Source organism: Mustela lutreola, chromosome 7 (genome assembly GCF_030435805.1).
Source record: "Mustela lutreola isolate mMusLut2 chromosome 7, mMusLut2.pri, whole genome shotgun sequence".
NCBI lineage: Eukaryota > Metazoa > Chordata > Mammalia > Carnivora > Mustelidae > Mustela > Mustela lutreola.
The window spans coordinates 79,561,194-79,586,280 of record NC_081296.1 but is presented as its reverse complement, the minus strand read 5'-3'; the positions used below and the strand labels follow the sequence as shown (position 1 = coordinate 79,586,280).

The 25,087-nt window shown below is 39.7% G+C and overlaps 1 non-coding gene and 2 gene segments (V, D, J or C); all 3 read right to left on the bottom strand.

The window, feature by feature from the left end:
- Window positions 1-25,087, bottom strand: part of LOC131836321 (T-cell receptor alpha chain constant-like) — a 384,129-nt gene that overhangs the window by 338,954 nt on the left and 20,088 nt on the right.
- Window positions 10,418-10,560, bottom strand: LOC131837774 (small nucleolar RNA SNORA67). The gene has a single exon (XR_009356357.1). It is a non-coding gene; the product is annotated as a small nucleolar RNA SNORA67 (small nucleolar RNA).
- Window positions 21,222-22,018, bottom strand: LOC131836337 (T cell receptor alpha variable 25-like). The segment is given in 2 exon segments: window positions 21,222-21,717; window positions 21,973-22,018. Coding segments are annotated over 2 exon segments (420 nt in total).

The window sequence follows — 25,087 nt, the reverse complement described above, 5'->3', positions numbered from 1 at the left end:
TTATTTTAAGCCTCTCATAGCATGAGAGTCACCCATACATGGTGTCCTATCATTCACAAATTATATTTTAGGATTTAAATTTGCTATGATCTACCTTGTTTCACACACACACACACACACACACACACACACACTCCACCCACAGTTTTCCTTGACCTGAAGCACTTTTCCCCACCCTCTTCCATCCTTCAGTCTGATGAACTTCTATTAAACTATTAGGTTTCAGGCTGGGGCATCACATACTCCAGAAAGCTATCACTGACAGACAGCTATTGGTTTTCATAATATCCTTTTCTCTCCTAATTCAGTTCTTCTCTTAGTTTGCAGGAACATTATGGTAGCAAAAATGTATTCTTTACTAAACTGTTTGTTCAGTGAAAGGAACTCTTCATTTAGTCAAAGTGCTTATCCAGGATCTCACAGGTATTCAATAAATATTTGCTGAATAATTGAATGTATGGAAGTATGAGTAATGGCAGCAGAAAACACTGTCCTCACCTAAATGAGGAAATGCTGAGGTACAAAAAGTGTGACTTATTCGCCCCAGATGATATAGCATACTTGCTATTGAAAATTAGCTTTTTTCCAATGGATTTCCAAATAACAACAGAGAGGGAAATGATATAAATAGGTAGTATTAAATATAAACAGAATGAAGCATTAAATGCACTGTAAAAAGCTGGAACAAAAAACAAGAGAAGGATTACAAAGCATAGCATTGCTCTTTCTTTGATACTTCCTTATGTCGTAGGTTTGACTCTTTTATGATTTCCCTTCATACATGAGCTTGTGCTATATTATAGGGAAGAAAACAGCTTTCAGGGTGAAAATACCCATTGAAAATACCCATTTAACCTAAGCCTTATAATTGGGTTTCAGGGATCTTCTAACTGGATTTGCTAATTCACTGGTTCCCTGATTTAGGGCTTAGGATGTTAGGCATGGTTTAATCTAGGACAGAGATGCTCACTACATTGAATATTCATCAGTATTTCCAAGTGTCTTGAAAGTGGAATCACTTTGATCAAATGTGCAGCTCTCCACATCATGGTAGAAGCGAGTGAAAGCATGCAAACATCTCTCCTGTGTTGCTGGTTTCAGGGACTATAGTCACACTCCTGGGTTCAGGCTTAATGGACATGCAATTCAAATCATACTGAGCACTTACTCCCACTCTGTGGGTTGGGTAGGTCTTCAGCTCTGGCTTCATGTACAGGCTGCAGGTGTCTGGAGAACACTGTGCCCCCACAGCACAGAAATAAGTGACTGAGTCCCCAGGCTGGGAGTCTGTGATATATAGGTGGCTGTTACGTTCCTTGATATTGACTGTGAATTTTAGTCTTCCTTTTTGCTGCGTTCCAGAAGCAATGTACGACGAGAACGTGAGGTGTCCTTCAGGGCTTTGTTGGAACCACTGCATACTGGTCATGGAGATAGAATAATTGCACATCATAGAGGCATTTCTGCCCTCTTGGAGGATCAGGACCCTAGGACTCTGTTCCACCTTCATCTGTACTCTTACCCCTGTTGAGAAAGAGAAAAATAAGCATGGGTGAGGGTAACTGCAAAATGACTTGCTGTTCCCAAGTGTAGGATTTTTCCCCTAGCCTCCATCCTCATGGTAGAGGACACAGCCCAAGAGACTGGTGTTCCCTCTTTTCCTCCACTTCTCCTTCCCTCTTTTGCTTCTTTCCAAGGTCAGTTGTGAAATTTCTTTAAGTTCCCTCTGGGATGTTTCTTAACTCACAGCAAGTTTGTATCCACAGGAGGCCCAGCAGGACTCCCATTTGTGTCTGCATGGTTCTTGACTCTTCTGTTGTATGGATATTCCTTTCGTCAAGTCCCTTTAAATAATGGTATACATCATACCTGGAATTTGAAGCTAACTTGGTTCTGGAACCTGTCAGTCTCATTACATAGATTTGGCAGCAGCCACTCCAAAGCACTGTCACTCAGCTTTGTAAAGGGAAGCTCCGCCTACTTGTGGCTTAGGGCACCTTCCCACACTGTAAGGGTGTGTGTGTGTGTTGAGGATAATGGAGGATTTGTCTTTCCAGCATTTAAGAATATTTTTTTCTTTAAACTCTGAGTTTATGTAGCATAATTTGTGTTAAAAAATGGGAAAAATGTTAGCTCAGTGGGAGAATAGACAAACAGTTTATATATTATGAGGAAGAGATACTGACAGAACAGAACCCGAGACATGATCAGACTGAGAAAATTTTCTCAGTTGTGAATGACTTATTTTATATATATGTATATATGCATGCACATATACATATATACATATATACACGTACATATAAAAACATGAATTATATATATACATGATATATAGATACGCATAAATATTACAAATATATATAACCAATTGACCTTTTTTACATTCCATGTATCTTATTTGTTGAATTTATGAAAGTCAAATGATGGAATAAGAGGTCAGGACATTTGAACACTATGGAAATAAGAAATTCATCAAAATAGTAGAAAGAAAAATACTTACTTCCTCAGTCCTTTTCATATATATGTATGTATACACACACACTCACTTCATATATATTTTACATATATGTGAAAAGGATCGAGGAAGTAAATGTTAAATAGTCTATATGTTAACTGATAGAGCAAATACTTTTAGGAGATATGTGTGTGTGTGTGTGTGTGTGTATACACAATACCTGAAATATCTATCATCTCTCTCTATCATCTATCTATTTCCTGAAAATTTCCACTTTATCAATTTAACATATAGAGAATTAGTTTTTAATCAGGACTATTGCTCTCCAGGGGATATCTGGCAATGCCTGGAGACATTTCTGATTGTCACAACTGGGGAGGGGAGGGGGTTGCTGTTACATCCAAGTTTTCGTGTCTGAGAGACCACCAAGTAGCCAACACCGATATAATCACACAAGGGTTTATTTGACAAGCTTAAGCTTGGGCCCAAGTATACCCAACACAGCGGAGTAGGGACTTGGACCCCGAGGTGACATGCTTAAGCTTGGGCCCAAGTATGCCCGATGCAGCGGCGGAGTAGGGACGTGGACTCTGAGGCTGGTTAAGGCAGGGGTTTTTATGGGTCATTACAAGAGGTTTGCGGGGGGAGGAGGAGAAGTTTCAGACTTTTCTGCAGTAAGCGGATTAGTTGTTGCCGGGGTGTTGCAGGGTGGGGTACTTTCTTAGAACTAAAGCAGGGTGGGGGTCCCTGGAACTAAAGGAAAGTTCAGCCCTTGGGCCCAAGATGGCTGCTGGAGCTAAGATGGCTGTACTTACGCTAAGGCTAAACCTGAGGTGGGATGGCCTTAATTTTTCTCGGCCTCCACAGTTGCCACGGGCATCTACTAAGTAGAAGCCAAGGATGCTATTAAATATTTAAGATGCATAGGACAGCCACTCGCCCTAAATCCCTTGGCCCTAAGTGTTTCTGATGCTCTGCTGAGAGATTCATGTAGACAATGGTCTTCAGTTCAAACAACCCTCAGCCATTTTCTTTTACCTTTTGTTTTTCCACCTGCTTCTGCCCTTAGGTACTTTACCTCTTCTTTCTTGGCCTCTTTCTTTGTTTTTAATTTTCTGACCCTTCCATTTCTGATCTTACATGAGGTATAGGCAAGGCTTAGAGAAGAACAACAATTTCTACACGAATAAATGAAAGCTCATAGTGGTCCCTGATGTTAAAAAATATGGATTCATGAATCCCAGAAGTTACAGAAGAACGAAGCAAATTGTCTTGTTTTAATCTCCAGCTTCATTCTGACTTTTGGAGGTAAAAAGAAAAGGGGTGATGAGAAAGCAGGATCATGTATGTTTTTAACAGTTCCCTGGCCCACCTATTTCTTTCTCCTCCTCCGCTGCCCTGGCTTAAATTAGTAGCTGTCTTTCTGTTTGAGGGATTTGCATTCTTCATTCAGCAATGGATCCTGAAAGCTGAAATGTACTTTTCTCAGGGTCAAGTGTTCCCTCGTGGACTAACCTCGTGCTGACACCATGTACCAGGAGCAATGCAGTCCTGACCCAGGATTTCTGAGTGTGGCCTTTGGCATCAACAGTTTGTTTCATAAGTCAATCAGAGAAAGACAATTTTCTTATGATCTCTCTGATATAAGGAATTTGAGAGTCAGGGCTGGGGTCTGTGGGGGGGATGGGAGGGAAAAATGAAACAAGATGGGATCGGGAGGGAGACAAACCCTAAGAGACTCTTAATCTCAGGAAACAAACTGAGGTTTGTTGGAGGGGGAGGAGGTTGGAGGGATGGGGCGGCTGGGTGAGGGACACTGGGGAGGGTATGTACTATGGTGAGTGCTGTGATCTGTGTAAGACTAATGATTCACAGACCTGTACCCCTGAGGCACATAATACATTATATGTTAATAAAAAATAAAAAATAAATACAATTTATGTAGTTTAAAAAAATGAACAAAGTCCTTTTCAATTCTAAAAAACAAAACAAAACAGCATGTTTCAGAATGCTCCCGGAGCATGATGAGTGGCCCAGGTGCTCTTCGAAATAATTGCTCTGAATGGCGGTGGTAGGGCAGAGGATTCTTCAGCTTCTAGGTCTCGCAAGCATGATGGCTGTGGCCAACGCCCCTCTGTCCCCAAGACAGGGGGTTCCTCTGTCCCAAGACAGGAACAGCCCTTTCTTTATTCCCTGATATACACAGAACATATCTCAGGACACAGTGAAGTTCCAAGCTGTGGTTCCTACACCCCAGTTTTTTCATTTTTAATCCATTGTGCTAGGCAAGTCACAAAACACTGTTAATCCTCATGATGACACTGTAGGTACTGTGCTTACTTCCAAGGTACTTGGGAGAAAATCATTCCTCTCTAAAATGCCCAAAGTTACATAGCCACTAAGCGGAAGAGCCATGAGAAGCTTTGTACTTTTCCCAGTGTTTGGTCACTTTTCAGGGAGACAGCCAGTGAAGAACAGTGATGATGGAAAGGCACGGGAGCCATCTTCTGGGACAATAAAAACAAAATCTCCTGCTAGTCCAAAACACCTCTCCCCAAAGGAAGAGAGAGAAGAAAACAGATTTATTATTGAAGAATCATTAAGCCAGAGGTGACAGGCACCATGGGCAATCCATTAAAGAGATTGCGAACAAACAGCAAGAAATTTTACCCCTTTATATCGCCCCACAGAAACAACCCATTATAAGCATTTTCTCAAAATAAACAATAACTGGTCCTCAGGTAAAAGGACTTGACAGGGCCATTTGTCACAGTTCCTCCTTAATTTACCTGGTAATTGGGATAGCACCTGTGTTGGCTAATTGCCTTTATCTGAAAGAAGAATTTCTCATATGTCTTTTATGACAGAAGGCAAGTTTGCAACTTAGAGCTAGGTGTCTGTGGAGCTCAGTCTCTTATCCTCCCACAGAAACTGAGAGAGAGAGGAGTGCCGTCATTCTTGATGATTCCATTTCAAAGAGATGGCTTCCAGGTGCTTGAGAAAAATATTCTTGGATTATAAAACTGGCAAGAGATCTATTCAGCTTTTTAAAAGATTTATACATCTCAAAGGGACAGAGAAATTTATAACTGCAAGTTTTCTAAAGTAAATACTTTAAGAAAAAGGAGAGGGAGAGTGCTTTCCCTTTTTATACTGGGAGAATTAGAACTTATATTTGTAGCTTTAATTTATAATTGCCCTTACAATCTTCAAGATGAAGGAGTTCCATATGATAAAACTTTCAGGGAGTTCTTTAGAATAGGTTCCTGGAGTAATACAGAATTTAAAACAACAACAAAAAAGAACCTTTGGAATCTAAAAGGGGCAAAAATATAAGACTACAGTTATTAATTATTTACATGGAAGCTGATATCATCTATGGTTAAAAGACCAGATGAGAAACTGAATTTCATAGTCTCCCATGAGTGTAGGAAATTGATGGAAATTTTTAAGTGAGGCCACTTACTGTGGAAGATGAAGGTTTTTTTCTTAATAAAAAAATTATAAGAACATTAATACTTCAAGAAGTACGTATAATCAATATAAATGCAGGTTCCTTCTTTGTGTAAACACAGCACTTTGTTCACATCTTTTTTCTGCATTTACACATGAACCCCGAAAATCACAAACTCATTTTTTGTCAATCCTGCTACAGTTTAGCTGTGAGTAACAGAAAATTCAACCAAATAATGGTTTATTAAACATTTTCAATTTTCATACACAAATAAATATGGGGGAGGTATTTGACTTGACATGTAAAGGACACATGTGGGATTGGGGAGGAGACAGATGCTTTTTTGATAAAGTTATCACTTCTGTGTTGCAGGAAGAAAATAGTTGGGATGGGGTCAGGAAAATGTAGTTCTGTACCAGGACAGCAAAACCATTACAGGAAACTCCTAGCAGGTTTCTGATTATATCTCATTGGTCAGAACTGTGTTATGTGCAACCCTTAGTTGTAAGAAAGGATGTGAGACATAGTGCAGCTTTGTTTATTTGTTTTTAAAGATTTATATGTTTATTTGAGATAGAGAGAGACAGAGACAAAGAGACAGAGACAGAAAGCACGAAAGTGTGGGGAGGAGATAGTTGGGAGATAGTTGGGAGATAGTCCAAATCGACACTGATGGTTTGTTAATAAGGAGGCAGAAGACAATGGTGATTAGGTTGGCAACTTGCAGTGTCTGCCTTCTTGACCACTAAGGTGGGGGTTCAGAATATTGGGCAGAGATGAAGTGTTTCCTCCTTGAGAAGTCAGTAAAAATTTCACAGTAGTGATCACATTTCCTTAGAGGCAGTGATCATCGTATTTATAGGTCATTTGTTGAGTATATATGTTGTACCTGGGTCTTCATATAATTTTACACATTTTATCTCATTTAAGTCACAGAAGTTCAACAAGATGGGTAGTTCATGTATTAATAGGAAGCTTGGATGAAGATGAATACTTGCCTAAGGAGACAGAGCTAGAAAATTGCACGTGGGAATTGAACCTGGCTTTGATAACTCTAAAACCCATGTGTTTTGCATTATATCATCTTGCTTTAGAGACAAATAGGAGTTCTGGGCCAGTGGGAGGCTTGCCAGGTGGAGGGAACCATCAGCTTCCAACTTCTTAAGAACAAACTGGGGATAAGGGGTGAACAACAAGGGGGAAGGGGAGTGAGAGGCACAGGCACGGCACCAGAATAAAAGACATAACAGAGAATGTGGCCAATGATATTTTAATAGCATTGTATGGTGACAGATGGTAGTTATCTTTATGGTGATCATAGCAAGATGTATAAACTTGTAGAACCACCATGTTCTACACCTGAAAGTAATGTGACGTTGTGTGTCAGCTACACTCAAATAGAGGATTTTTTTAAAAACCCAAAATATCCTATCTTCTTCAGCCTTGAGAAGTGGAAGTTATTGATATCTGCCTTTCAAAGTCTAATAATCGCCAAGCAAATCCTGTGTAAATACAGGCAATTGTACTTAATGTTGAAACAGTTCAGAGCCACCAAATGGGGATATTACTTTGAAATCACAGTTGGATGTTACTGGAGTATATGTTAGACATTTTTCCTGCCCGAAAAAGTACCAACTTTCTTCTACTTACTTTTTACTATCCTTTTATTTTAGTTTAATAGACTGGGAGGTAGCAATTTTATCAGCTCTACTAGAATAAAGCTGCAGAATCATTCACTTCTGTCTCGTTACAAACCATCCCTGCCTTGGTCTTTAGGAAGATGAAACGACTCCTTGGAATTAGGATGCGCTGTGGCTGAGATCTCCCATTTGTCCCTCTGTACCAACTCCTTTCCTTCCTCCTTCACTGCCCTCCCAGGGAGCTGTAGACCCATATTTTTACTGGTACAATTAGTGAGCTGCATTTCTAGAAGTTCATCTTATAACAGAGGAATCGTCTTCTCCAGTGTATGTGGGAAATACCTGGAAAGAAAGCGGAGATGATTCCACAAGGGGCTGAGATTGTTACCACTGTTCATGTCAAGAGATGTGGGAGGAGGAACCAGGGAACACGGTGTGACAGAGCCTGCAGCAGGGTTCAGGAGCAGGTGGCAGGTGCCCTGAGAGCACTGTGCGCCTGCACAGATGTAGATGGCGGCATCCACAGGCTGAGCTGCAGTGATGAGCAGGGAGCTGTCTTTTCTCATCTCACCAAACCGAGCTGTTAGTCTCTTGTGCTTCTTCATTTCTCCTCCCTTAGATAATGTCATCAAGTGGACTGGACCTTCCCCAAGCCTCTGTCTGTACCACTGAAAGCTGGGGAAAGTGCTCGTGGAGTTGCAGTAGGCAGTGAAATTTTCTCCCTCCTGGATGCTTAGAAAGCGAGGACTCTGTTCCAGTTGCTGGGTGCTCTCCCCTGTTTAAAACCAAAGCAGTGGGCGCTGGGGAAGGGCCCTGGGGCCTCTTTCTCAGCCTGATAAGATTTTTCCTTGCTCCGATCCCCCTTCTCCTTCCCCCACTCTCTCCCTTTCTTCCTTTAATTTTCCCTTGGATTTTCAGTTAATATAACCAGGAACTTGTCAAACTCACATGCCAATTGAATCCAAAGGACCAACACTGAGCATTTCAGGAGCATCTCTTCTTTCTGTCACAGGATGGCCTTGGTCACTGACTTTAGCTGCCCATAAAAGATCCCCTCCTAAAGGAGGCTTTTTTGAGCTGGGTTAACTCTTGCCACCCACGTTGCTTTGGATAAAAAGGCAGAGGTCTCTGTGTGGCAGCCAATCGAATCACTCCCCCCCAGCCTCCCCTTCCTCCACCTTCACACTCTGCTTTGACTCTGGGAAGGATTTTGCCTTTTGAAATAGTACCCTCCTGTGGAGAGATGGGAAAGTGATTTACTTTCAATAATGTTTCTCTTTCTCCCAATTTCACTGGGTATGCACAAAAATCAAGATTTAAGTCGAGTCTAATGACCTTTTTCAGAAATGGAAAACACATTCTTCAAAAAATCATTTTCAGACAAAATAACAGCGATAAAGGAAATATCATCTTACCATTTCTGGTATCCTTAACAAGCATGTGAGCAGTACTGTGTCCGCAAACTGTGTTTCTAGATGTGTGTGTGTGTTGTATTGTGCTTGAAACTACAGTATATTTTTTAGGTCAATATGGCATAGGTAAGCACCCGGTCATAAACCCATTTTTGCCAAATTAAAGATGAATAACCCTGTTGTATATTACTTTTTTTTTTTTTTTTAAGATTTTACTTATTTACTAGAGAGAAAAAGACAGAGATAGAGAGAGAGAGGTCAGTAACAGGGAGGAGAGGAAGAAGGAGACTCCCTACTGAGCAAGGAGCCTTTTGGGGAACTTGATCCCAGGACACTGAGATCACAACCTGAGCCGAAGGCAGACACTTAACTGACTGAGCCACCCAGGTGCCCCAACCTTGTTGTATATTACTTAATTAAGAATACTTTTCTGATATCCTATTGCATTACTCTTCCATTAGGTCCCTGACTTATGATCAGCAAAGTCTTCAACACATAGTATTGTGATTGTATTTGTTGGATTCCCCTACAAGTTCCTCGACAAAAAGATCGTACCATTTTTACTTTTGTGGCCTTAGCAATTGCTAGGCAGAAAAATGTCGATACATAGTTAACAAACTATTGAATGAATGCGTGAGAGAGTGTGTGTACATTAATCTAGTGATTCAAGTATGTATATATTGTGATGTGAATGTAGTTTGTATTCAGATCTCATAAATCTTGGGTAAATGGCATCATGGTTGTTTTAGCTACTGCTCACACCCATTGGTAAAGATCACTGGCGTTGGCCATGTGACTAGTTGTATCCAAGTATAATGAGATTTTGTTTGGTATGAAGGGTGTCCAGGTGAATGTTTTTCTTCCTTCTCTGCCATCTTATGTTCCATCTGGTACTACTGAGTTTTAAGTACTACATCATCGTTTTGTTATGAGTTATAGTAGTCATAATATCTGACTTAAGATATTAAGCCACACTATTTAACTACTCATGTTCTTTTTTTTTTTTTTTTTTTTTTTGCCTCAAAAAGTGACATTTATTCAAAGAAAAAAAAAGGAAAAAAATGACAAGATGTCCCTCCCTTGGATCCCTTCCCTCCCCCCTCCTGCTCCTCTTCAGCCCCCCAGACTGGGTGGGGCTAAGTAGCAGGACAGCCCCTCTAATGAGGTCAGCAACACTGAGGGGCATCTCTTCAATGGAGGTGTTGTAGAAGGCCTCGATGTCTTGAAGAGTCCTCTTGTCTTCTTCTGTCACCATGTTAATAGCCACATCCTTAGGGCCAAATCATCCACCAGGACCTATTCTGTGGTTATAGTTTTCCCTGTTGGTGGGAAGGTCATAGTTGATGACTAAAGAAATCTGCTGCACACCAATGCCTCTGGTCTACTTCAGGAGAGAGGACACATCAGCATGAGCTTGAGGAGGGGACCCAATTGAGCCGGAAGGGACTGGAGTGAGTGTACACAGCCAAAGGAAAACAAGGGAAACAGAAATGCTCTCTCCACCAGCAACCGCAAACACGCCAGATTTTCTTCCAGGTTGTAACTTTCCTGAAGAGGGACATGAGCAGGCCCCCTGGAGAGGGAATCAGCTTGCGTAACTACTCATATTCTGAAGTAAAATAGAATCACTATCAACCTCAGTCAGTCGTCAAAGAAATGTTTCTTTTGGTGCCCATTATAAATGGATCTGTTTGTAATCATACATAAAAATGAAAATTAAAACTAGTCATGCACAAACAGCACAATGATCTGTCTCACGTATAATTGTTACTGATCTTCAAGTTCAGCTGCCCATTTCACAAAAGTCCAGTACTCAAGAGATGAGTTTTGACTGAAAAGAAATATGAACTTTATTCAGGAGGCTAGCCACCTGGGGAGAAGGCAGACTTTTCTTGAAGAGATTTTATTAAAGGTCTAAAGAGGTAGCCCAACAAAAATTTGTTTGGGGGTAGCTTGCCCACTTGTCTTTACACACGAAGAGTTAAGTGAGAAGCATGAGAACTAGAATAGTGCTCTGAAGCTAGAGAGGAAAGGGCTGAGGTCAACTGTTGACCCTGGGGCGTTCCCCCCATTTCTCAGAACTTAAAAAGAACCACTGAGTCCCTCAAAGGCATGCAGCCATGACAGCCTTTTGGCCCATATGGATGGTTCTCTCCTGGATCCGCCCTGCAGAAGAAGTGTGGTAGAAGGAAACAGAGTTCATGGTGACAGTTTTGTATTCTTTTCAGTGCCACAAAGTTTCTCAAGGGAGCGTAGAACTCATTAAAACAAATAGCATGTTGAATATTAAAAACAAATTATACAAAATCTTTTGGTGGTAGAGGAATATATTCTGACTAAATGTTTGATGTCGGAATCAGACATATTTAGATTGATACTGCACCACTGCCAATTACCAGTAAGGTGACATCGGTTTACTTCACCCACTCATCTAATAGCTTCCTATGCAGTAGAATGGGGTTTACATTACTTATTCCATGTGTATGTCTTGAGGATACACTGGGATTATGTACATAAATCAGACTGTGTTTCAATCAACCTATTTAGAGGATTCCCTGTAGCACATCTCTACTCCTCATATTCCTCTGCAATAGGTCTTAGCAAAAGGTCCAGCTGGGTCCTTATTCAGAAAAATCCAAGAGCATGTCACAATCATCCTAACTGAAAACACCCAGACTGTGTGAGCATCCTGCCCTCTGACAAGGGTCATGTGAAGAGGTAGGATAAGCACACAAGATCCAATTAGTCACCTTTCCCTTTTTAATCAGTTGGTATACAAAATATCCAGGTAGATCAAAAGATGTATTTTTGATTTGGTAAACTTAATAAACTATGCATACAACTAGCAGTGCTATCAACCCCTCTAAAAACTTTATATAAATCAACTCCTTTAATCCCACTGACAACACTAGGAGGTAGCTAATATTAATCTCATTTTTACTGAGGAGCAAATTAAGGTAGAGAGAGGATAAGAAGCTCCCCAAGATCATAAAGCAGTCAGGCTTCAAATCTAGGCAGATTTGAATCTATGCTAAAAATTGCATAAACTTGGCCATCTTAGATTACTGTCTCTCAGGTTGTGTAAACTTGGCCACGAGGGGGTCAGCAGACCAAGAGCATCACCTGGGAACTTGTTAGAAATGCAGATCTACAGGGCCTACTAAATCATAGTCTGTAGTTTAATAAGATCCCCACATGATCAAAGTTTGAAGAACTCTGATAAGGAAGTGGTAGAGTGACCACTCCAGATCATTGTGTTCTTTGTAGAAAATAAATATGCATCCAAGGATCATGGTGGATTCAAGAAAAATAATATACACTTAGCTATTAAAACTACCTTGAATTTATGAATATTCTAATATATATTTCCTCTTGAAGCAGCTGTAGATATTCATCTCCTTGACTTGCTTTCACAACTCAACCACTGAGATATTTTTATTCCCTTAACTTAAGTCTGTAATGTGGATGCTGGAGATATCTTGTGTTTTTATCTCCTAAATCTCGGCCTAGGAAATCTTTTCTATCCAAGGCTGAGATTACATCTTTTCTTTCCAAGAAAAACATCTCATATCTTGCTCAATTTATTCAAGTCAACTTGTAGCTTTACACAGTTCTGAAGGTGCTTTCTGTGCAGAGCTAGAGCTTCATTTTGGGGTCTAGGATTTAGTGCCTTTGGGTGTTCACAGGTGCTATTAATTAATTAACTGGCCTGTGTTTCTAGCTGACTCATCAACACCACTGTCTCTAACTCTGTTTTATATGAATAACTGTACATTGACCAGATTGCAATTTTTTATCCAATCCATTTCAGAAATAGTGTACATTTTACACTACCCACACAATGAAACTCATTCCATCATTTTTATAATTCTTTATGAGTTTCTTATTAGTTGATCAAGGGACATCTTAATTTTATTAATTTTTTTATTTTTTATAAACATATAATGTATTTTTATCCCCAGGGGTACAGATCTGTGAATCGCCAGGTTTACACATTGCACAGCACTCACCATAGCACATACCCTCCCCAAAGACATCTTAATTTTAGAATACATTTTAGACCTTTCAGAGTAGAGGAGGAAACCTGTCTATGATTGCAGATTAGGGATGAATAGACAAGAGTCCAAAGTCAGTTTCCTCTTGCATCTTCATTTTAGGTACCACAGAAAAGCAGAAAAAGGGAATGGTGAGATGGGACAGAGAAAGAAATGTCCATGTAGGTATGGAAGAAACCAGAGCAAAAGTAAAATGCTCACGTGGCACCTCGGGTGGTACACACAGTTAAGTGGCTGACTCTTGTTTCTGCTCAGGTCATGATCTCAAGGATGTGAGATATAGCCCTGTGTTGGGCTCAGCAGAGTCTCCTTCAGATGCTCCCTCCCTCAGCCCCTCCTGCTCATGTTCTCTCTCTCTCTAAGATAAATAAATACATCTTTAAAAAAAAGTAAAATATTCACATTGCAAGTCCCATTCATGCAAGGGTGGGAAATAAGTTGATATAATCAACATTTAGGAGATGGGAAATTATGAAAAACCATTGCTATAACTCAGTGTGTAGGTCTGATTGATCTAAAGCATCACATTATGTAATGTCAAAAAATGAGAGGATAAACTGAGTTACTGACATGGCTGATGCAGAGGAAGAGAAGTTGACAAATTAAGGCAGAGGTAGCTACATTATCAAATATATATATTTACATTCTGAGATATTTTTTTCAGACTCAAAAATATTTGACTCACTGGGGTTGCTTTTTTTTTAATTTTTTATTTTTTATAAACATATATTTTTATCCCCAGGGGTACAGGTCTGTGAATCACCAGGTTTACACACTTCACAGCACTCACCAAAGGACATACCCTCCCCAATGTCCATAATCCCACCCCCCTTCTCCCAACCCCCCTCCCCCCAGCAACCCTCAGTTTGTTTTGTGAGATTTTTCAAAACACCTGTTGAAGACAAGTTTGCTGCCTCAACACCGGATCACAACCCCAGCAGCAGGATGGGAAACAGGCTGCAGGTTTCCAAAGGACACAGAACACAGAGCCTGGGAGGCAGAAGTGTGCGGGGAGCTCTGAGTCTCCTTCTTAGCAAGGGTAGCTCTTAGTTTCTCCCTTCTTTTCCAACCCAAATTAAATTTATTACAAATAGGATATTGGCCATCCTTCCTGGGATTCTGCTTATACCTGGGAAATATACAAAGAAACAGGAATAGCACCTTCAACCTCTCTCCTGCTTTGACATGCAGAGTTCAAGAACCCAGTTCCCTGTTGATTGGCAAGGCAGCATAAGACATCTAAGTTTAATCTTACTATAGAATTTAGACCATTTTTGTACCCTTCTTGCAGGAAACCCTGAATGATCCCAAATGAGCATGACTATGTTACTTCCCTTAGCCTGTTGGGAAAGTCTTTGACAGCTTCGGTGCCCACATCCAAGGCGAAGCCTCAAGATCCAAGCTGCAGACGCCAGGGTCTTTTCCATTGGTTCTGGCTGAGTAACCAAACCTAAGATGCTTTAAGTTCAAGATCTTAAACTTCAAGAAATAGAATGATGTGTGTTGTTATGAACATAATCAGAGATAAGCTCCACTCTTTGCCAATCATCATTCACACAAACTGTAAATGGTGTCACTTGGATCTATGAGTGGAAGCACAAACATGACCCTCTTGGAGATGATTCATAAATATTAAAAATATTATCCAATATGCAGTAAATTGTTTCTTTTAAGTGGGGTATTCCAAGTAGAAGACTTCTGCCTTCAGGCTTATGGAGACCCAAGAATCTCTTGCAAGGCTGAGAATTCTTCCTAAAGTCACCAAATAACCTTTCTCTCTCTGGGTCTTACTAAATCTAAAAGAATTGTCCAGAAACAATGATCTGCCCCTCCCATTCCCCCTCACCCCTCCCCACTCTCCCCTGCTCTGGGACCTGGAGACCCTGCTCTCCTCTCCTGACCACTTTCTTTTTCCTATTTCCTACCACAAACCCTCTGTTCAACCTCTACCGCTTCCATAAACTGTATACATTCCTGAATAAATTTACGTTTTTCAAAACAAGCCAGAAGAAATACAGCTTTCTTGCTAGACATCATCATTTACATGTTGAGGCAGAGACACACCACTTCCTCAAACACAAGTGAGAGGGAAGGAGAAAGGCACAAGGAGAAATAAAATATAAACAAACACAGCAAAATAATGGCAAACTATATTTATGTGTACAAATAAATATATATACACAAAACCCCATCCACATAGGTGTGTGTGTATATACTTTCCCATCATATCAAGGTATTTATGCTTATTAACTCCCCAATGTTCAACAGGCATCAGAGTATCTCTATCTGGTGATTGGACAGCTGAACAGTCATATGTGCTGAGTTGTTTCAAAGTATTTCTCCCAGTTTTCTCTATTTCCCCCTGCCCTTCCTCCACCCTGCCCGTCCTTGACATGGGTATACAGGAGAATATTCCCATAATACCATAAATTTAAATTATTTGGCTTAAATTTACAACCAGGAATAGTTATAACTTACTCTTCATAATGTACTAGATGTGTGATTATAGAAAAAGTTAGTTATGTTTTCTGGGCCTTCTGACAGTTAAATGAGATGTGAGCATGTTGTTCTATTGTTATATTGGGATGCAGTCCATGAAAAGTAAAGGGAAAGTGGATATGTTACTATAGAAAAGGGTCATATACTCTCCCATCCACTCCATTCTGAATGTATGTGCTCCTGGTATGCTGGTTCTGCTAATCCATGGCTGCTCTGAGTCATGGTTTACTGTTCAGCCTTATCATTTGTTCCTAGGCTTGACCTTCTACGTGACTTGAAAATTCTTGTGTTTGATCTTCAGAGGCTAAGGGAAAGCACAGTGGCACAGTTCCCTTAATAATTAGTGTTCCACCTTGTGTGAAAACATGTTAGGTGTTTACCAGTTACCTCAGAATATCCTAGTGCAGTTCAACATGTGTATACAGCGTTCATTTTGTGGCAGATCATCATAACTGGTAATTTTTTAAAAACGATTTTGTTTTTATTTTAGTTGAGAGAGAGCATGAGTAGGGAGAAAGGCAGAGGGAGAAGCAGGATCCCCGCTAAGCAGGGAGCCAGACGTGGGACTCTGTCCCAGGACCCTGGGACCATGACCTGAGCCAAAGGCGGACAGTTAACCGACTGAACCACCCAGGTGCCCTTGTAACTGGTAATTTTTTAAGAGATAAAAGAATAAAGTTGTTTCTTCTAAGCAATGCTTTACTTGTTTTCTGTTGTTGTTTAGCAGCGTGTTCTATAAATAGGTATCAGTAAGATCAAATCTGTAGATAGTATTGTGCAAGTCTACTATATTCCTTCTGATTTCTGACTATGTATTAAGGGTGAAGGTCTGCAAGTGTAATTATGGATTTGTCTATTTTTCCTTTCAGTTCTAATAGTTTTGGCTTCCAGTGTTCTGAAGCGCTATTGTTAGGAGCATACACATTAACATTGTTATGTCTTCTTCTTTTTTTTTTTAATTTTTTATTTTTTATAAACATATATTTGTATCCCCAGGGGTACAGGTCTGTGAATCACCAGGTTTACACACTTCACAGCACTCACCAAAGCGTCGTTATGTCTTCTTAAGTACGTAATATCCCTCTTCATTTCTGAAATATTTCTTTTTCTGAAGTCCAATTTGTCTGACATTAATAGTCTTCTCAGATTAGTGTTTGCTTGGATGTCCTCTTCCATACTCTATTTTTAAGCTTTCTATGTCATTATATTTAACATGGGCTTCATGGAAATAGAACTGAAGTGGGTTAAAAAAACTCATACAGGCAATCTTTGTCTTTAAACTTCTTTAAGTTTGTGTATTTAGACTATTTGTGTTTAATGTAATTATTGATGTGGTTAGATTTAGATCTATTATTTCATTGTTCACTTTCTGTTTGCGTCCTCTGTTTTTGTTCCTTGGCATCCTGTTATCTCTTTGCTATTCGACTTTTTCTTTTTGTAGTTTTGTATTTTTAGTGGCTTTCTAAGGATGTTTTAAACCTAAGTTTTAAAGAATCACATTGGCTGCTTGTTATGGACTAATATGTCCCCCCACCCTAATTCATTTATTGAAACCCACCCCCTAATATGATGTTAACCAGAGGAAGCTGTTAAAGTGGTAGTTGGGTCTTTAAAGATTTTAAAGATTAGGATCTATTTACATGTCCTCAAGGCAATGGATCAAACTTCTGATGAGACAGAAAACATTGGAATATGTACCAAAGGTAGAAGGATCAAGTTTTGATAAGAGGGGAAATAGTTATTTCCAGTTTTATTGAAAAGAAGGAGGACAGGATCTGTTTAGATTGTAACAAGTTTTTAAAGTGTGACGGCAGAAAGTTGAAATGTTTATTAATTTCTAATGGAATCTTATTTGTTCTTATAAACAGAAATTAAGTGTCTCCCAAGAAAACAAATGGAGGAAGTTCTGGATTAAAAAGTCTGGGGAGTGTGAGAATTTTTGAAATAGTTATAGGAGATGATTACAGAGAATACTTCTGAGGCAACACTGGGGGCCTGGTTAGTGTCAAAGATGACAGCATGTCTTAATGGCACCAGTCTGCACACTTGTGTGATTATTTTGAACTCTGCTTATCAGATAAAGCATACATTAGGAGAAAGCAGATACTGATCCATAATTAGGAATTAATAAAGCCACTGACAGGACACAGAACTGGGGAGAGAAAACATTGGGTAATGACTAAAAGTTGATTGAAGTAAGGCCATGGAATTCAGATGGTGTAGATAAGCAAATGAAAAATAGGGGGCTTCTGGGTGGCTCAGTCAGTTAAGTGCCTGATGCTTGATTTCTGCTCAGGTCATGATCTCAGGGTCATGAAATTGTGCCCTCTGTGGGGCTCTGCTCTGTGTGTGGAGCCTGCTTGGGATTCAGTCTCTCCCTTTCCCCTCCCACCCGCACTCACCCCTCTTGCTCTTTCTCTGAATTAAAAAAAAAAAAAATGCTTCTGAGAAATAACAGGACATTAAAGAGATCCAGGAACCAAATGGTCATATATAGCCAAAGAATAAGCCAGTGGATATGGCTGAAAGTAAGCATGTGAGGTTTTAGACCTGATGTAAGATTTCATTGGTGGAACAATATCTAACCAGAGAATTATCATGGGATATTTCTAGAGTGTGGGTACAGGAATTAATGGCTAAAGGGGATTCTAATTAACAGTCTTTACAATTGATTAATTCAGACTTTCTCTGAATGGCCCTTGTGGACACTTAAGTCATGTGGTATTTTAGATTACACTGGGCTCCTAACTGTGTTATAGCCTTCAATATATAAGGAAAAGTATCTGGTGTTTATAAAGATGCAAAAAGAAGTGGGGAAAGTAGGGGTGAGAGGTATAGAGACGATGGTCGATGGTCTGGGTTTTGTGGGTGGTGGTGAAGAGAATGCTGCTCTCTCTAAATCTGAGGTGTTTTAGGTGAGGGAGAATAAGGAACAACCACAAGAGAAAGAGTCACGCTTGGTTAAGGCGTGGAAGCACGTTCCACAGGGGCTACTGGATGTCTGTTTGCAACAGATTGGGAATTCAGAGGACACAGCAGAAACTTTTCATTGGAGGGTAAGAGACAGTTATGTCAGCTTAAAAAAATAAGATCCCCTGGGGCCTCATTCCTCTCTGGAAAGAGTCGATCACAGGAAGGATTGGATGTGCTTGCAAGGGGTCTTAGTACAGAGAATCACAGCCACAGTAAGATTAGCTGGTGCTCAAGTCTCTCAGCAGGTGTCAAGAATCAGCAAAATTTGGCTATCTAGCTGAATCAGCTCTCATACACTGCATTGCATCCCACTCCAAAATCTGCATCTGCTTCTAATTATAGATAGAAGCCTTAGAGGAAAGCATGTCTACCTCCCATTCAAAACGCATGTGGCAGAGGACACACCTGGAGCACAGTCCCTGAAGTCCCACTATTGCTGCCCTCATTGCTTGTACATAATTGCCTGGATCTCAGCAACAGAAGCTGTAATGTGCAAGGAGAGTCTGGGATGTCTATTCTGGATGACTGTGAATCTTCTTTCTTTCCCATCTATTTCTGTTGGTGTTAAGGACCTGACTCTCCTACTTTGTTTCTGAACATCATTCCTCTCTTATATTCTTTTGCTTCCTATTTAACATGAAGCCCAAAGGCAACAATTCCAAAGCTCTTTTATAGACGCCATCGAGCAACACATTCCTCTCTCTTCCATTTCAACATCCTGCCAAATACAAAGACTGGCTGAACTCCCTCATACACCATCATAACAAACTGGAACCACACACTAGATTCTAGGGTACTGTTAATTTGGGAAAGGTGTTGGCTAACAAATCACATTGACCACATAATTTACCATGATGCCATGAGAGTCTTTTCAGGTTATGGATGGTTTTGCTTGTCCCCTACAAATAGTGAATTTACTTCTTGATCCTTCTAAACAAAATCTGGTTGTTCTTTTAGTTATCAATATTCCTAGATAAAAACACATATTTTTGTCAGACCTTTACTGAGTATTATACATAAGCAATGAATCTTGCAACACTGCATCAAAAACTAATGATGTATTTTACAGTGCCTAACATAACACAATAAAAAATTTTTTGTCTTATGCTTTTTCTAAGAGTTTTACAATTTAACATTTTACATTTGTCTGTGATACACTTTAGGTTGATTTTATTAACTTAGTTTTTATGAAGTGTGAAGCTTAAATCAAGTTTCATTTTTCTTGCCGACGGAGGTCCACTTGCTCCAAAACCATAGATGGAAAAGTTGATCTTTCCTCCATTTAGTTTCTTTGGCACTTTTGTAAAAGAAAAAAAAAATCAGTCTTGTATATTTGTGTGGATCTATTTATGGGTTCTCTAGTTTTTACATTGATCTATATCTCTATCTCTGCACCATTAACACATCATTTTGATTACTGTAGCTGTGGTTTGAAGCCACATAGACTGATTGCTCCCACTTTATTCTTCTTTTCTCAAGATTCTTCCAGGTATTCTAGTATTCTGCCTTTTCATATAAATTTTAGAATAATCTTGCATATATGTATAAAAAACCCTGTATGAATTTCAACAGGAACTATGTAAAATGTATTTATCATTTTGAGGAGAATTGACATATCTATCATTTTGAGCCTTTTAATTTACTAACACAGGAGATGTCTTCATTTGTCTTCTTTGATTTCCTTCATCAACATTTTGGAGTTTACAGCACAAAATTTTGATAAATGTTTTATTAGATTTACACCTACGAGTTTGGGATCCTTTTGAAGCATTGTAAATTGCATTATATTTTTAATTTATGTGTTTACATGTTCACTGCTAACATATAGAAATGCATTTGACTTTTGTATGTTTATCTTGTATCCCATGACCTTGTTGAACCCACTGAATAGTTTTAGGATATTTTTTGTATATACATCAGAATTTTCTACATTAGACAATAATGTTATCTACAAGGAGTGGAAGTTTTACTTCTTTTCTGATCTATATGATTGTCTTTACTTGTACCTACTTTACTGCACTGGCTCGAGCATCTAGCATTATGTTGAATTAAACTGACAAGTGTGAATAACCTTATCTTTTTCCTGATCTTAGTGCAAAAGTGTATAGTATTTTACTGGTGAGCATACCATTAGCTATTGAGGAAGTCCCCCACTACTCTTATGTTACTCAAAGTTTTTACCATGAATGAGCATTGAATTATGGCCAAAAAAAAATTCTGCATAGATTAACATGATTTTTCTTTTTTAGTCTGTTAATGTGGTGGATTCCATCAATTAATTTCCAAGCACTGAAGCAGACTTGAGACTCTGAAAAAAAAAATCCATTTGCATTTGATATTATTATTTTCATAAATTGATGAATTCTACTTGCTAATATTTTGTGAAGAAATTTTGTGCCTATATTCACAAGGGAAATTTCTCTGCAGTTTTCTTTTCTGTATGGTCTTCGCCTGATTTTGGTATCGGGGAAATACCAGCTTCTTAAAACGAGTTAGGAATTACTTTCTTTCTATTTTCTGGAAGAAACTGTAAAATTTATGCTAACTCTTCAAATTTTTAATAGAATTCTCCAATTAAGCTATTTGAGTCTAGAGATTTTTTATAATTATTATTTAACATTTAGTTTTTCACATTTTGACTTCAGCGTTTTAAAAAAGATTTTAGTTATTCATTTAAGAGGGAGAGACAACAAACGAGAGCAGAACAGGAGGGAGGGCAGAGAGAGAAGCAGGATCCCCATGAAACAGGGAGCCAGATGTGGGACTCCATTCCAGGACCCTGGGATCATGACCTGAGTTGAAGGCAGACACGTAACTGACTGAGCCACCAGACACCCCATGACTTCAGCTTTCTATGACTTCTTCCTAAGGACAGATAAGAAGGGTTGTTCCTGGATCTCTACATCAAGGTTTGGGGACCAGTTGCAGGTGCTCTGAGAGCACTGTGTCCCTGCGCAGAAATAGGTTCCTGCATCTGCAGTCTGGGAGGCCTCCATGTGCAGAAAACTGTCCTTTCTAGACTCTCCAAACCGAGCTGTCAGTCTTTTCTGCTTTACTTCTCCGCCCTTAAGTAACGAGATCAGGAGAACAGGACCACCCCCAGGCCTCTGTTTGTACCACTGGAAGCTGGTTAAAATGCTTGAGGCATTGCAGGAAATGGTGAAGTCCTTTCCTTCTTGTAGAAGCAAAAATTGAGGATTTTGCTTTATCTCTTGTCCATTTATTTCTGTTTTAAAAAGGTGGGGGGGAGACATCAGAGAAAATCGCATTGGATCCCCGTTCTCTGAGCTACAATGGCCTCTCACTCTTGCCTAATATTCTCCTTTCCAAGTCTCCCTCCCCAAGTCCCTCTCTTTTTTTTTTAGTTTCCCCCTTCCTTTGTTTTGCTCTCAATCAGAAAACCTCATTCCTGCAGGTGCCTGCTGATAATAATCCACTGTATTGGATTCTCGGGAAACAATGAGGGAAATCTCAAACTCACGTGATATTCGCATCCATAAGATCAGCACTGGTACTGTAAGTAACATCTCTCTCCTCCCTCTTCAGAAAGAGTGAACTAATCTGGGTGCCCCTAAATATGTTTCCCCTGCACAAGCGTCTTCCAGACCCAAAGAAACGTAGTCTACCGCTACCTTTTGGAGGGTAGGGGAAAGAAGTGACTGTAATTTTAAGACAGCCAATCGGACCGTTTTCCTCAGCCACTTTTGGGGGAGGGTCTATGCTTACAGATGCTGCCTCCCTGTGGCCGGACTCGAGAATTGCTGATTTTATAGCTGATTTCTTACACAGTTTCTAATTTCAATGGTGTATATATTTGTCAAGACTTGGGGAAACAAGAGTTTAATGATATTAATATTGTTTAGGGAGGAATACTTTGTCTTTTAAAAATGGATTCTGTGATTTACAACTGGGGTGTGAAAAGGAAAAAAAAAATTCCATTTGTCATTTCCAGTTTCATCCAGAATTATGTAGCATGGGTCTATGCGTGTGTTAACGGAACATACGAGACCACAAATATTTTAATAAATGGGGAAAAGACTCACTTTTTTTTGTTAGGTCACTCATGATCTCTAAGGAGAAGATAAAAAGTACCGAATTCTCTGTCGTCATACAGATTACCCTGGTTGTTAATTACCCAATTTAGAGGTCATCTCTACTGCCCCACTATGTTACTTTCCCACATATTAGGGATTTTAAAACAAATAAATATAATTTGGAAAAAAAATGTCTGAAATAGCAGACATGAATTTCTCTATGAAGGCTTCCATAAAACATAACACTTGGGTAGAATAACTCCATATGTTTCCATAGATTTTCACTCTCACTTACCATAACACTTAACTGTCCTGTTTTATAATGATCTGTTCATTATCTGAGCTGCCTCGTATATCTTGAGGGTATGTACTGTATCATCCTCAACAACTGTGCTGTCCTATGTGGTAGCTACTAGCCACACGAGACTACTTAGAGTAACTAAAATTAAATAAAATTTAAAATGTAGTTTCTCAGCTGTATGAGCCACATTTCAAATCCTCGGTAGTCACATAGGGCTAGTGGCTAGTGGGTATAGTAGCACAGGTATAGAACGTTTCCACCATGTCGGGAAGTTCTGTTGGACCATGCTACTCCAGAACGTGGGGTCTATGAATACAAGGAATTTTGTCTGTTTGGTTCACTGATGAGTCACGAGTAAAGTCCTGACATGTGATAGTCACTCAGTCAATATTTGTCTTTATTCATCTCAATGTTCGCAGAAACTATTCTAACACCTGGCAAAGAGTAGATACTGAAATATTTGTTAAATGATAAATTAATGTGTTGCTTTCATATACAATATGTGAAAGTTTGAACTCAAAATTTTCCAAAGACCAATCTAAAGTATCCTTCTATGAAGGTAAACAATCAAGGGTTGGTTGTAGCTATTTAGAAATGTTAGTTTGGAGGAGTGCCTGATTGGCTCAGTCAGTTAAGCATCTGGATTCAGCTCAGGTTGTGATCCTGGGGTCCTGGGACAGAGGCCCAGGTAGGGCTTCCTGCTCAGTGGGGAGTCTGTTTTTTCCTCTGCACCCCACTTCCTCATGTTCTAAGAAATGTTACTTTGGGGGAGAAACTATTCTTTTCCTATGTCTACCATAACAAACTACCACAAATGTGGTGGCTCAAAAGAACAAAATCTTATTTACTAGCAGTGATGGATGCCAGAAGCATGAAATCAAGACGTCAGCAGGGCAGTACTCCCTCTGAATGCATTAGGGGAGAATCCTTCCCTGCCTCCTCCGGCTTCTGGTGTCCCCGGCACTCCTTGGCTTGGGGCTGCATCACTCAAACTCTTACCTCCAGCAAGAATGCGTCACAAGGCCTTCTCATCTGTGTGTCTCTTAAAAGGACACTTGCCATTTATGATTTATGACCACAGGGATAATCCAGGATGATCTTATATTGCTATTCTTAACCTAATTACATTTGCAAGGCTCTTTGTCAGATCAGGTTATATTCACAGTGTCCATGGATTAAGATGTGGGCTTATCTTTTGGGGGCCCAGCGGTTAGCCCACTATAGGAGTTTTCATGTCTTTGAAGTATTGCCATGTAAATGTTTTAATAGTAGAAATCTCAACACTTCATTTAGAATCAAAGGTGGATCTGAATTTGAATCGACGCGTAATACAGAAACAGAACAAGAGGCAGTCTCTGGATGTGCCAGAAAATGAAAATCCTATGGATTAAGATAAACCTTTGGACATGCACGCTATGGAATACTTTTTCTTCCCAACAGGAGTGTTGGACATGGGTCCCAAAATGAAGACAAAGCTATCAGTGCTGTGGTGGTAGACTCCTTTCCGCCCCCAAGAGCAGAAAGTGGGGAAGGGGTACCTGCAAGTGTATTCATCGTTCTGTCACAGAATGTTACAGAAGTGTAACCTGGCACAGGGAATTCTGGCGTTCTTCCCTAACACAAACTGTAGTCTCTGGTGTAACCTCTCTCTGGGTTCATCAGCCTGAAGTAGAAATTTGCTAAGTGCATTGGCAGAAGGAGTAGAAGGAATCTCTACACTCCTGGTAGGAAATGCTTGCACTGAATATAAATATAAGATAGCTCAAAGTAACAAATATTCTTGTTAAAGCTATCAGAAGGGAGGATAGATTCAAGAATATTTATTTTTACTAAAATGTTATGCGTTATCTTATGAAAGGATATCCTTCAGATAAGAAATCAATGATGCCAGGGATGCATTGGTGGCTCAGTCTTTAAGGGTCTGCCTTTGGGTTTAGGTCAAGGTCCTGGGATCTAATCCCACATCATTCTCCCTGCTCGGTGGGAAGCCTGCTCTCCCTCTTTCACCTCCCCTGCTTGTGTTCCCTCTCTCACTGTCTTTCTGTCAAATAAATAAATAAAATCTTTTTTAAAAAGTAAAAAAATAAAAGAAAGAAATCAAGAATGCTGTCTGAACTGGGACACATTGGACGCATAGATTTGTGTGCATTTGACAATAGGGAAGGTATAATCTGGGCAAAAGGGGCAGCAAATGCAAAGACACAGATTTAAGAAAGAGTTCAGTGTGTGCGTAAATGGTTAGACTTTTTAAATAGTTAATA